This window comes from Phyllostomus discolor, chromosome 4 (genome assembly GCF_004126475.2).
Source record: "Phyllostomus discolor isolate MPI-MPIP mPhyDis1 chromosome 4, mPhyDis1.pri.v3, whole genome shotgun sequence".
NCBI lineage: Eukaryota > Metazoa > Chordata > Mammalia > Chiroptera > Phyllostomidae > Phyllostomus > Phyllostomus discolor.
In genome coordinates, this window is record NC_040906.2 from 780,238 (window position 1) to 792,700 (window position 12,463).

Below are 12,463 nucleotides of genomic sequence, written 5' to 3' on the forward strand. Positions count from 1 at the left end.
GGTGAGGGACCACGACAATCTCCCAACGCCTGGGGCACGAGCCGGGCGTCCCTGGTCCAAGCGTGAGAGGAAGCATGAGGCCGGCCGTCCCCGAGCTCAGGCTGGCGCGGCCTCACCCGGGGAAGCTGCCTTCCCGTGCGTCGGGCGACCTCCCCCCAGAGGACCCCTCGGTCCTCGTGACGCCGCCCCCCCCCCCGCCAGGTTCACTGTCACACGGACATCATCAACCTGCTGCTGGACAACGGGGCCGACGTGAACAAGTGCACGGACGAGGGCCTCACGCCGCTCAGCATGTGCTTCCTGCTCTACTACCCATCTAGCTCCTTCAAGCCCAACGTGGCTGAGAGGACGGTGCCCAAGACCCAGGTCAGCTCCCAGGTGGGCCTGAGGCCCGGCTCAGCGCACGCCGTCCGCCCGAGCACCCGCCCTACCCCCCCGTCGCCCGGTGCTCTGTCTGTCTGCCCAGCCACCTGCCAGCCTCCCCCTGCTGGCGCGGACCCAGTCAGATGGGTGAAATGACAGTGAGGCCCGGGGCCAGGGAGCAGGGAGCGGGGACGGAGCCTGCAGGCTGGCTGAGGTGTTCTGAGCTCGCTGCCAGCCAGGATGCCGAGGGGCATGCGTCCTCAGGCCACATGCACGACATCTGGGACCCTGGGACCCCGAGGGGTGGTCCCCAGGGAAGGGGGCGCCGAGGAGGGAGTGGGGAGCCCACCCCTGCAGAGCGGCCTTCAGCGGCAGGCTCCGGGGCAAAAGGGGCTGGCCAGCCCCACAGCCTCTCCCCGTGCAGAGGGCGCGGGCTCAGGGGAGCCTGTGGGTTCAGGGAAGGAAGGCTCGGCGGGGGGGGGGGGGGGTGGGGGACTGAAGTCGAGTGTCCCCGGGGACCCGGCACCTGGAGGAGTCCTCACACGCTCAGAGTAAATCAACTCCTGATGGAGGCACCGGGCCCATAAAGCCCTCTAGCTCTGTTCTTAAAATTCTCGTAAACATCACTCCCTCTGCTTTGACACAAAGCTGTCACTCTGTCCTCTCTGTGGGGACAAGGCTGTCCTCTGACCCCTGCCCTGCCCCGCAGAGCGGCTCACAGACCTGAGTGAGTGCTGGGCCACCTGGAGCAGGGCTGTCCCTGCAGCCGACGCCGGGGGGACTCAGCCATGGTGACCCTCCCAGGCCACTGTGCTGGGCTGCGTCACAGGCTGCAGTCAGGACAGGCCCCTGGGCCCCCAAACCTCAACGGTTCACAGAACAAAAGATGCCTGGGCCCACCCCCAGCACTTGGGCCTCGGTGGGTCTGGGGTGGGGCCCGGGGATGCACGTCCCTGGCACCGCTGAGGCTGGCCCGGGTCCACACTCAGGTGCAGGAGGCCGGGGGGGCTGGGGCGAGAGCAGTGTCTCCTCGAGGGAGCCCCGGCAGGCAGCAGTGGGAGCCCCCGCATGTGGCTCAAAGCTTTCTAGGAGTCCGTGGGAAGTTAAAGGTGGGATTAATGGTGTTACCACGCTGCACTTCACCTGTGTGTGCAGCATCTACCCCTTCCATGGACCCTGAGAAAGAAGACCCTGCTGAGAAGGGCTCCGGGTGGCTCACGGGGCTCAAATTAAAATGACGACAGCAACCAGCAGAGCCTCGCAGCCGTTTCTGCCCCTGGGGTCACTCCTGCAAACCGCCGGTCAGGGAGCTGCCCACACCGAGCTGCCCCTGCACTGCTCCCGCCCTCTGGGCCACCCTTATAGATGACCCCCCCCCACTCCGCTCCTGTGTCAGCCAGTAGGACTGGGCCTTCCCCATCCAGTCGGAGCTGTGCAACCAATCAAAGCAGTTCCACTCTCACCAATCACGACAGTGTCTTTCGGACCAATTAAACTGCAAAGATTTGTCTTCATTTGCACGGAGAGTGACCAATCAGGGAGCAGGGCCCGGAACTTCTGTGCATATAAGCCAGCTCCCCCCTGGGTCTGGGTGCAGCCTGTCCCTTCCTTCCCACTGGGGAGTGGAGGCTTGGGCGTGTGCCCTTGACCTGGGCCGAACCGTGGGGGCGTCTGGGTGGGAGCACAGTGGACCAGGGCAGAGCAGGGCTGTCCAGCCAGCGAGGGGCCTGGCCCCAGGGCTGCTTGAGCTGTTTGCACAGAACAAAGCTCCTCTCACTGCACCCCAGACCGGGGATTCTTGTTGGATTCCAATGGGTGCCCGTGGCCGCCCGCTGACACTGGAGTGGACAGCCATCGCGGAGAGGCTTGATGATGCAACTCCGGTGTCTGCACAGCACGGGCGGCTGGGGCTGTTGTGGGGCTCCAGTCTCTGCGTGGGGCCTCCCGGCGCCTGCTGCCCCTCTGGGGTTTCAGTGGGGCGCCTGGGTGCCCCGGTGCCGGCATCAGCCCCGGTCCCGTGACGGCCGCTCCAGTCGGGCGCACCCACTGGTCTTTGTCGGGGAAGGTGCTGGGCGGGGCTGCCCCTCTAATCCTTTTCTCTCCTCGACGACGGTTTTCTCCCACTCCCCGAAGGGCGCCCCAAAACCCCTGGGAGCTCCGTGCCGCTCCTCCGTGTTCGCCAGCCCGGGCTCCGCCTCCCACGACGAGCTGGCCAGCCGCACCCCGGGCAGCCAGGAGTCCGTGCCCCCGAGGGGCAGCCTCGAGAAGCGGGGGTCCACATCGCTGCGGGACAGCACCAGCGACGCGGACAAGGGGCTGGACGGCCGGTGGGGGAGCCTGGACGCGTACACCCTGGGCAGCGAGATCAACTCGGAGTCCAGCGTGCACGACTTCTCCACGGCGCCCTCGCAGGACACGCTGGAGCGGAGCGCCGGGGCCCGCGGCACGCTGGAGACGCTCTACAGCGAGTTGGGCTCGGACCCGGGCGCGGAGCGGCGGGCGACACAGGTCGTGGCCAGGCAGGTGGCTGGGGCGTGGGCGGCGGGGCCGGGGGCCCCGTTCGGGGCGGATCGCGGGCTCAGCTCCCCTTCCTCGCTCCCCCGGGGGAGGGTGGTCGCAGTGTCCACGCCTCGTCTCGTGGGGGTCTCCTGGGGGTCTCTCAGGGCCCGGTGCTGGCGGCCCGGCTGCGACCTCTGAGGGCCAGGCAGGAGAGAGTCCGAGTGTGTCCGGACTGACACGGGGGCGGCCGGCACCACACGGGCTCATACACGCTCCCCCGACACACCCGCCCACGGACACACACGCTGGCCCGTTCCAGTTGAGACCAGTGGTTCCCCACGTGTGTCTCGGGGTCCCTCTGGCCCTCGCAGGGAATCTGTGAGGTTGCAGGGCTTCTCGTAACAACCCTAAGGCTTGTGTGACACTCGCACGCATGACAGTGCCGGCTTCTCCTGGAATTTGGCCGACGCCATAGAAACGACCGATTGATTACCTCCTGACATGGCGCCTGGGCCTCGTGACATTCCCTGTGGCCAGATGGGAGGGCGCCCGGAGCACGTGCGCCTCAAGCCACAGTTGGCGGGTCTGGGGGGGGAGCACGCCTGTGGCGTGAGCTGCACACGGAGCCGCTGTCCCCTCCCCACGGGTCACCGCGTCTGCCGAGCAGAACCACCAGGTGGCACGCGGCGGCCACTCTTCTGAACGCGACTAGCCCTTGCTTTAAGGACAGTGGACACGGCCGACAGTGGCGAGGTCCCTGCTTCCCCGTGAGAATGAGAGTTCCCAGTGTTCGCACCCTCGCGTGGTGCCCGGGACGCGTGTGGGCCCGGCGCGACCTCAGGCCGTGTGTCCCCCAAGCCCGGCTGGACCTCGAGGGCGTGCCCCCTCCACAGAGGGGCTGGTGGGGGCCGCGGGCTCTGGGGCAGCCCAGTGTGTTCTCCACAGACACATTCCACGTTAACACGCAGTGGGATCACAGTGGTTAGTTTTTAAATGCATCAGTAAGTATTTTTTAATTTCTCAGTTTTTTTGAACTGGTAGTAGGGTAGACATGGATGGATTGAATCCATGTAAAGAAAAGCTCTCTGGGGTCTTCAAGGAATTGTAAGAGTGGCCAGGGGTCCCGGGAGCGGGAAGTTCGAGAAGCTCTGGACTGACCCCACCCCTGCACCGCCCTCCTGCCTGCCACGCCCTGGTTCCGTGCTGGCGGCGGGGCTGGCAGGACCGGGGGTCCACCGCCGGCTGTGCCCTCGCCACCCTCACGGCTGCTCGGCTCCTTGGCACAGCCTCTGTACCGCCCCCCACCCCGACGGCCCAGCCCCCGCAGCTGGCCTCTCAAGGCTCAGGGCTCCGCCCAGCTCCCCCCAGCTCTGTGCACCTCGTCGGAGACGTGCATGCGTGTGCACGCCGGTGTGTATGCATGCCTGTGAGTGGCATGTGTGCGTGCACACGCGTGTGTCTGGTGTGCGTGGTGCTAGGGGCTCTATGTGCTCACCTCACAGCCCCCAGGAGAGAGGGCTGGTCCCCACCCCACGCTCCAGCTCTTGGTGACCTCAGTGAGGCTGAGGGGCCCCTAAATTCTGAAGACAAGCACAGCCACCGCTGGACTAGCACCTGGCCGGGCTGGCTCACCTAGGTGGTTAGGTGACAGGTGGGAAGCTTGGGCACCGGGGTAGGGGCTGGAGGTCTCGAGAGGGCAGGACCCTGAGGCTCAGGACAACATGACCAGGGCCAGTGCCTCCCAGGCCTCTGCCCGGGGAGCACCCATCCCCACCGGGGGTGCTGTCCAGGCAGCTGCCCGTGCCTCCCTCCGGCCGGTGACCACGCCCTGCTGGCCCTTCCAGAGAGAGAAGCATGTGGCTGACCATCACCCTCCTGCTGCACCGAGGCGCCGACCCCAACCTGTGCCGAGTGCCCATGCAGGTGCTGTTCTTCTGCGTGAAGGCCGGGGACGTGGACGGGGTGCGGATGCTGCTGGAGAACGGGGCCAGGACCGACATCCGGTTGCCCACTAAGGTGGGGCCCCCGGGGCCGGGCTGGGGGTTCAGGGGGCACGGTGGGAGGGGCCGGCCGCAGGAGCTGTTCATGGTGCGAGGTCAGGGCGCCCGGTTCGGACCGCCCCAGGACCCGCTGTCCTGCTCCGGCCACAGGAGCCGTCCCTGAGGCGCCATCCCTGAGGCCCGCGTGACGCAGGGCAGGGCCCGGCAGTTCTGCTTCGCCTCCACGTTAGAGCTGGTGGCTCCCGCCGTTCCGGCCCCTCGGCCGGGCCCTGAGAATGAGGGCCGGCGGTGCAGGGTGCGGACTGCGTGTGGGACTCAAAATGTGTTTCCCGATGGGACTGCATTTTAAAGCTGCGGTTACAGCCTTCTTCACACCCAGCACAGACTTCCTCCCTTCCTTCTTCTGCCCACCCACCCACCATCCATCCACCCCACCCACCCCACCCACCCATACACCCATCGACCCCCCCACCCACCCATACACCCATCCATCCGACCCTCTGTGCACCCTCAATGCAAGGGTCAGCTCTTGACCTACGCCCACTGTTCAGACAGAGGCTCTGCTCAGCGGAGGTGCCAACGTGGGCAGCCGCGCAGCTGCGGGCTGACGTTGGAGCTTCCTGAGCGACGCCCCCCAGCCTTCCTCCGGGCCCCCCTCCTGATTCCCCGGGGCCCTGCTCCAAGGGCTGGCCAGCCCTCCACCCGGCCCGACCTGCACTGTGCTCCCGGCTGGGGTCTCGCTCCGCTCCGAGTGGGCTGTGCCCCCCCAGGCCCCCCGACCACCTCCGTGTGGTCAGTGCCGACCAGGCGTCCCAGACACAGTCCAGCAGGGACTCTCTCAGCCAAGGGCAGGGGGCTGCTGCAAGTGTCCGCCAGGCCCCGTGGGGCCAGGTGTCCGGGCTGCAGGGCCGTCCCGTCCACAGGGCACCTGATCGGGGGCCTGGCGGGAGGACAGGCTTTTCCTGGAGGCCGGCGGGGACCGTCGGTCCGGTGTGAAGCTGAAGCCTCGGGCCCTGCGCTCCTGCCTGTGGCCCTGGCCCACAGAAGCCCCTTGCGAGCGGGAACACACGTGTCCGTGGTCAGCGTGGGTGGGCGGCGTTGAGTCCTGGGTGCCCCCGCGAGGCCGGCCAGGACGCGGTGCTGTGGGCGGGCTCACGGCCCAGGGGGAGGCGGGGAGGCCCTCCCGAAGGGGGTCGCTCGCCCAGGAGCAGCGCCCCCACCCTCCCGGCATCCGCCCCGCAGCTGGGGGCGCTGACCCCGCTCCACATCGCCGCGGCCCTCCCCGGGACGGAGGGCGTCAGGATAACAGAGCTGCTGCTGCACACGATCACGGACGTGGACGCCAGGGCGACCGACCAGGACTACGTGTACAAACGGGACAAGGTGCGCGGCCCGCCACGCGGGGGGGGGGGGCACGAGGGGAGGGGTTCGGGGGATGCTGCCTCAGGCCCGCAGCCTGGGGGGCAGGGCCACCGGCCCCTCCTCCTCGAACACACGCTCCTCTGGGGGTGGTCGCACGCCTGCGGGGGCCCAGGACGCCTGCGGGGGCTCGCGGCCCAGCCTGGGTGACGGGGAGGGGCTCGGGGCCCGACCGGGCCGCTCTGTCTGCACGCAGCTGGACCTGCTGCTGCCTTCGAGCCTGAAGCTCAACGGCGAGGTCGGCCCGCCCAGCAGCTACTACAGCGCACAGACGTCTGTCCCCAACGAGGGCGGCAGGACGCCCCTGCACGTGGCCTGTGAGCGGGAGGACAACTACAGGGTGAGGGGCCTTCCCGGGGCTCGGGGACTGCGCGCCCCGTGTGCTTGTGTGTGCATGTGTGTGCATGTGTGTGCACATGCATGTTTTGCGTGCATATACTGGCCATATGCAGGCAAACACCTGTGAGTTATACTTCCAGGCAGTGTGTGTGTGCATGTGTGTGCACACATGTGTGTGTGTGCGTGCGAGCCCAGAGGTGTTCGCACCAGCATGCACATGCATGTTTTGTGTGTGTGCGCTAGCTGTATGTGAGTATCTGTGAGTTGTGCTTCCAGGCAGTGTGTGTGCGTGTGCGTGTGTGCTCGGGCGGTGCGTGGGCACGGGGATCTGTAACGGGCAGTGGGGCAGCAGCCCTGGTGGGGGCTGGCAGGCTCAGGGGACAGACCGTGGGGTGTCGGCCCCCAGGCCGCCCTGCCTGAGCGGGCTCCAGAGCAGGAGGGGCGACGGGTCACACCCGCAGAACCGCAGCACCCCGGGTAAAACAGCGGGGGACCTCGGGGCGCTGCCTGAGACTCGTGTGTCCCCGTGTCACTCCAGAGCGTGTTTCAGAGACACTCATCGGCACTCGGCCGTGTGCGCCCGGGTCACAGTGTGACGTCACTGTCTCAGGCGGGGCCTGCTCACACGCGTGTGGGCGTGGCTGTCCTGGGCGGGAACGCCCCGTGCCCCTCCCACCCTGCTCTTCTGCCCCGCCCCACCCCACCCCACCCCGGCAACCTTGGGGTTGAGGCCAGCAAGCGGCAACTGAGTGGTGGGTGGGGGTGGGGGGCGTGGGAGCCAGGCCTGGGCTGTGCGGGGCTGTGGCCAGAAAGCCGCTGCGCCTCAGTTTACCCTCCCGTAAAACGACGACCAGGGCCGCTCGGAGGGCTGTGGTCTGGGCAGTTGGCCGCCTCGCGGGGTGACGGCTGTGCGGGCCGCCCTGACCCGACGGCCCGAGGGCCTGTGTGAGGGAGGCGCCTGGTGATGCCGGCCAGAGCCGGGGGGGGCGTGTGGGGCCACCTTCAGGCCTCCCTGCTTCTGAGCAGCTGCCTCGTCAAAGCCTCCTGGGGCCCGGGGCCCTGCCCTGACCAGAACCTTCTGAGGGGCACCCTGAGTCCACGCTAGGATCAGGGACAGCTGGGCTCTGCCAATTCCAGTTTGGACGGGCTCCGGGGGAGCAGGGTTGGGGGGCACTAGAAGCCGCACCCCCGTGGGGCCACAGACAGGCGGCCAGCGTGGAACCCCAGAGCTGGGCTGCGGGGCTGCAGTGGGGCGGGCGGGCGGGCGGGGCAGCTTCCCCGGGAGTCGCGCCTGTGCAGTGAGGCTGGGCAGAGGGAGTGGGCTCAGCAGGGGGCCAGCCCCCACCCGCCCGCACTCTGGGGGAGGGGGGAGGGGGAGGGGACACTGGAGTTCCCGTGGGGAGGGGGAGGGCGGGGTGTGTGAGCAGGAAGTCTCCTTTCGGCCCCGCTGAGCTGCGCTCCCTGGCTGTGTCCCGGGCCGCAGCCCCGGGGAAGGGCCGGTTCCCCGGCCACGCAGGCTCCGCACTTGCTGCCCAGGCGGCCGCAAGGCCTCCGACTCTCCTCTCCCTTTGAACACGAGCTGCGTCAGCGGCGCTCCGGTTTCTTACCGGAAACGGTGACCTTTTAGAAAACGCATTTTCAGTGGGAGGGTCCATTCGCACAGCCCACCCCGCCGGTCACTCGCCTGGGGTGCGGAACCACCCGAGGCCGGGAGCTGGGGGGGCGGGGGGAACCGGGGGGCGGTCTCAGCGTGCCCCGCGGCCCCGCTCGGGACTCAGGCCCCTCCCCCCGTCACCCTGCCCTCCCCCCCAGCACGCCCGGGACGTGGTCCAGCTGCTCCTCGCCCACGGGGCCGACACCAGCCTGCTGTGGAGCGGCCACTCCCCGCTGTCCCTGTCCATCGCCAGCGGGAACGAGCTGGTGAGCCCGCCCTGACCCCACCCTGCCCCCACTCTGACCCTGCCCTGACCCCGGCGGGCTCCGACGGCGCGGCTCCTGCGGGCCCCCGTCCATGGGTGGGGGTGCCGCAGCCGCCGGCGGCCCAGAGACGGCAGGGTGCAGGGGCACAGACCCCTCTGCTGTGGGCGGGGCTCCTTGGAGAGAGCAGGGTGACCAGAGGGGGACGGGCGGCCCGGGCTGGAAGCTGGAGACGCAGCAGGTGACGAGGGCAGCTCTCGGTGGCCGCTCCGAGTCCGGCCAGGTGCTCGCAGAGACGCAGGTGGCTCAAGGCGGAGGCAGACTGGCCCCAGGGGTGAGGGGGCAGCCGTGGGGCGCTGCCTGCTCCTGGCACAGACGACAAGACGGGACGGGGCCAGCCCCCCCCGAGGAGCCACCGTGCGCCCCACCCCCCATCTGCTCGGAGCCAGCAGCGGGCAGAGGGCGAGCCCCAGGGTGGCTCCCAGGAGCCCCAGCCGCAGCCGACAGGGCGCTCACACGGCAGTGGCCTCGCCCCGGGCACCTCCGGTGGAGGCAGGGGCCTGGTGGGCGCTGGCCGGCTGACCAGCCCATCTGTGTCTAGATCGTGAAGGAGCTCCTGGCCCACGGCGCAGACCCCAACCTGCCCCTGACCCGAGGCTTGGGCAGCGCCCTGTGTGTGGCCTGCGACATCTCCTACGAGCACCGCAGGGGCACCGACAGCAAGCTGGCCCTGGTGAGTGGCTGGGCGGGCAGTGGCGGGGGGGGGGGGGGGGAGTGCCCGGGTGGTGGGGCCCTTGGCGGGGCCTCCCCACCACAGACAAGCACGGTGTGCTCTCCCTGTGTCCTGCAAGCCTCGACGCTCCAGAGTCTTAAAGTAGCGAGAAGTCTGGCCTTCTGAAATGCACGGGTCTAACGTGTGTCACGGGACGTCGGCACTCGGCGGGCCAGAGGTCCCCCGGTTTGTCTCAGGAAAGACACAGGCCACGGTTTGACCCGGTGGCAGGATTCTAGATTTTTCTATCCTGAGTGAGTGTCAGCCAGGGATTCGGACGAGGCGCCCGCTGGGCTGGGGTCCGAGCGCCGCGTCCCGGGCTGCGCTGCAGCGGCCCCTGCCGGCCCGGTCTCCACGTGCTGCCACCGAGAGGCAGACGGCGAGGCGGACACTCTGGGACGGAGACTCGCATCCGCACCCCCTCCTCCGGACTCTAGCGCGGGCTTAGTCAGAAACCACGGGAGAACGCGAGAGGCTGGCAGGAGGGCCTCGAAGCCTCGGGTGGCCCAGGCCACAGCGAGGGGCCGTTGGGGGCTCGGACGCCCCAGCGCCGGACCCTGCTGCCGGCCGGCCACAGCGTGTCTGACGCAGCCCTGTCCTCCCCGCAGATTGACCGGCTCATCAGCTACGGGGCCGACATCCTGGCCCCCGTGACCATCACGCAAGGGGACAAGGTGGCCGTGGGCACGGCGGTGGACTACGGGTACTTCAAATTCTTCCAGGTGCGGCTTCGAGTTCCTTGGTGGGGGGTAGGGGGTGGAGCTGGGCCCTTCAGCGTCCCTTGGGCAAAGCCGGGCCTAAGGTCCCTCACGCCTCGGACCAGAGCGCGTCCCGGTCCTTCTCGGGGAGAAGACCCGGCACCCAAGGGTGTCCGCGCAGGCATGGCCTCCGCATCTGGCTTTCAGAGTGCTCCTCTGGTTTGTCCTCACAACGAGCCCTGAGAGTGGAGGTGTGCTCCCCACTGAGTACCCCTCCCAGGGGACCGGGCCGGGGTGGGACTGGGACCTGCCCCCCTCCCAGGGGCGGGGCTGCCTCCCGTGGTGACGGCCCCGGCCGTGCCACAGGACCGGAAGATCGCCCACTGCCCCTTCCACATGCTGATGCCGGCGGAGCGGGAGACCTTCCTGGCCCGGAGGCGGCTCCTGGAGTACCTGGGCGTGCAGCTGCGGCGCGCCGTCCTGGCCAAGGAGAGCCAGTGGGACCCGAAAGTGCTGTACCTGAGCAAGAGAGGTGGGTGGCCGCCGGCAGAGCCGGGCTGCATTTCCTGACGATCGTGGGGCGCGAGCGGCGGGGCCAGGAAGGGGCACAGTATTGCAGACCTGTCCTGTGGCTGCCCAGGCCACCGACTGGGCCAGGGTCTGCTGGCCCTTGTGTCGGGCCCTCCCGGGAGGTCGTGCAGGAGTGGATGAGGGTGAGGGGGCGGTCCCAGGAGGACCTCAGGCCGCACACACCGTGGGAGCACGCCCGGGAGCACCGTGTTTGTCCGGGAACGCCGACCCGGCTGCCGTGGGGTGGGGGCGCAGCGCCCAGGAGGGCCGAGGCGCCGCCTGAGCTGGCGGAGGCGCTGTGGGGTCCCTGCCCCCGAAGGCCTGGTCCAGGGCCACCCTAGCCCCAGCCTGGGCTTCTCCCTCCCGAGGGCAGGGGCCAGGGGCCAGGCGAGAACGACTCCGGGACACGGCGTGCCTGGCACCCGTGGTCCCTGCGTGGACAGGCCAGTGCTGTGGGAGGAGGGAAGGGGACCTGCTTGGTGCTCTGCTTCGTGAGTCGTCCCCCCCCCCCCCCCCGCCGTCCAGGGGCTGAACCGGGGCCCCTGCCGGTGCCTGGGGCAGTCTGTCCCGGGGAGCGAAGGCCTGGGCCGTCCACCACCAGCAGGTGGCAGAGCCCGTCCAAGGGAGCGGGGTTTTGGGCAGCACTGGCGGGAGTGGCTGCGGGGTTCCTGGACGCAGGGAAAAGGCCCATGGTTCCGGAAAGATCCAGAACACCGTCATGCTGCTCATGGGAGCCGGTTGCGTGGCTGCAGTGACGTTTTGTCCTGCTCGCTGCAGAGAGAAAGTCAGGGTCAGGGGGAAACCACGGGGGCCCACACCGGGTGTCCGCCCGGGAGGTGGACGGCGCGTCCCTGGAGGAGGACCGGCCCCTCGGTGGCGCCGGTCAGCCCCCAGTCTGTCCTCTGCGCGACGGAGCACCCCTCGTCCCAGGCCCAGGACGGCGGCCTCTTCAGCTGCGCCGCTGAGGGGCCCGGGGGCCAGTCGGGAGCCGCACGGGACGGGCGGCACGGAACAGAGGGCAGGTTCTCAGCCCAATCGAGGCGCCTGCAGACCCCACAGCTCGGGTCGGACTCGAACGGTGGGGGCTGGGCGTCCGCTCCCCGAGGTCAGGAGGGAGGAGGCGGAGCGTGTGCTCCCGGTGTTTCTGCGTCGTGGGGTGCCGCGGCCGTCAGCCGGGGCGAACAGGCGAGGACGAAGGGAGACGGTCCGAGTGGGAGAGGAGAAGCTGCGCTCCGTGTGCAGGTATCCTCTGGCAGATGGAAGATCCTGCGAGTGCGCTTTGAGAACCGAAACTGGGGTCACGGTGTTGAACTAAATGCGTAACTGCTGAAACACCAACATAAACGTGAGACTCTTCCACCGTGGAAACGGTGACTGTGTGGCGAGGCTGTGGGGTGAGGTTCTAACACACAGAAGTCTTCAGCACATCTGCACGGCACGGCCGCCGTGCGCAAACCGCAGTGAGGTTTATAAAACAACCCCGTCTGGAATGACGTCAGGACGAGCGGAAAGCTTACGTGTGCGTGCAACAGGAGCCGTGTAAAACTCACACTCTGAAAACCACGGAACATTGCTGGACACCCACCCTGGCCGGGCCAGGGAGGCTCAGCCGGTCGGAGCATCACCCCACAGCCCGAGGGATCTCGGGCGTGACTCCCAGTCAGAGCACGCACCGTGGCTGCGGGTTCGATCCCCGGTCCCGGTGCACACGGGAGGCAGCCAATCGATGACTCTCTCTCACACTCATGCTTCTCCCAAAAGAAAAAGCAGTGGGAAAACATGTCCTCAGGCAAGGAGAAAGCATGAAGGGAAAAGAGGGAAAAAAAGAAATGAAAGGAACCTCAGTCAACAGAGAGCCACCTCCGTGTCGGAATTCCGGCTGATTT

General features: G+C 68.5%; 1 protein-coding gene across 1 annotated transcript in view; it reads left to right on the forward strand.

Annotated features, from left to right (window-relative positions):
• ANKMY1 (ankyrin repeat and MYND domain containing 1) overlaps positions 1 to 12,463 on the forward strand; it is a 37,541-nt gene that overhangs the window by 13,900 nt on the left and 11,178 nt on the right. Inside the window, exons 7-15 of the mRNA XM_036025016.1 lie at positions 202 to 366; positions 2,497 to 2,871; positions 4,690 to 4,878; positions 6,105 to 6,245; positions 6,478 to 6,621; positions 8,433 to 8,540; positions 9,139 to 9,270; positions 9,918 to 10,031; positions 10,374 to 10,539. Of these exons, the coding sequence (XP_035880909.1) occupies positions 202 to 366; positions 2,497 to 2,871; positions 4,690 to 4,878; positions 6,105 to 6,245; positions 6,478 to 6,621; positions 8,433 to 8,540; positions 9,139 to 9,270; positions 9,918 to 10,031; positions 10,374 to 10,539 (1,534 nt within the window). The remainder of the gene's footprint in view (positions 1 to 201; positions 367 to 2,496; positions 2,872 to 4,689; positions 4,879 to 6,104; positions 6,246 to 6,477; positions 6,622 to 8,432; positions 8,541 to 9,138; positions 9,271 to 9,917; positions 10,032 to 10,373; positions 10,540 to 12,463) is intronic.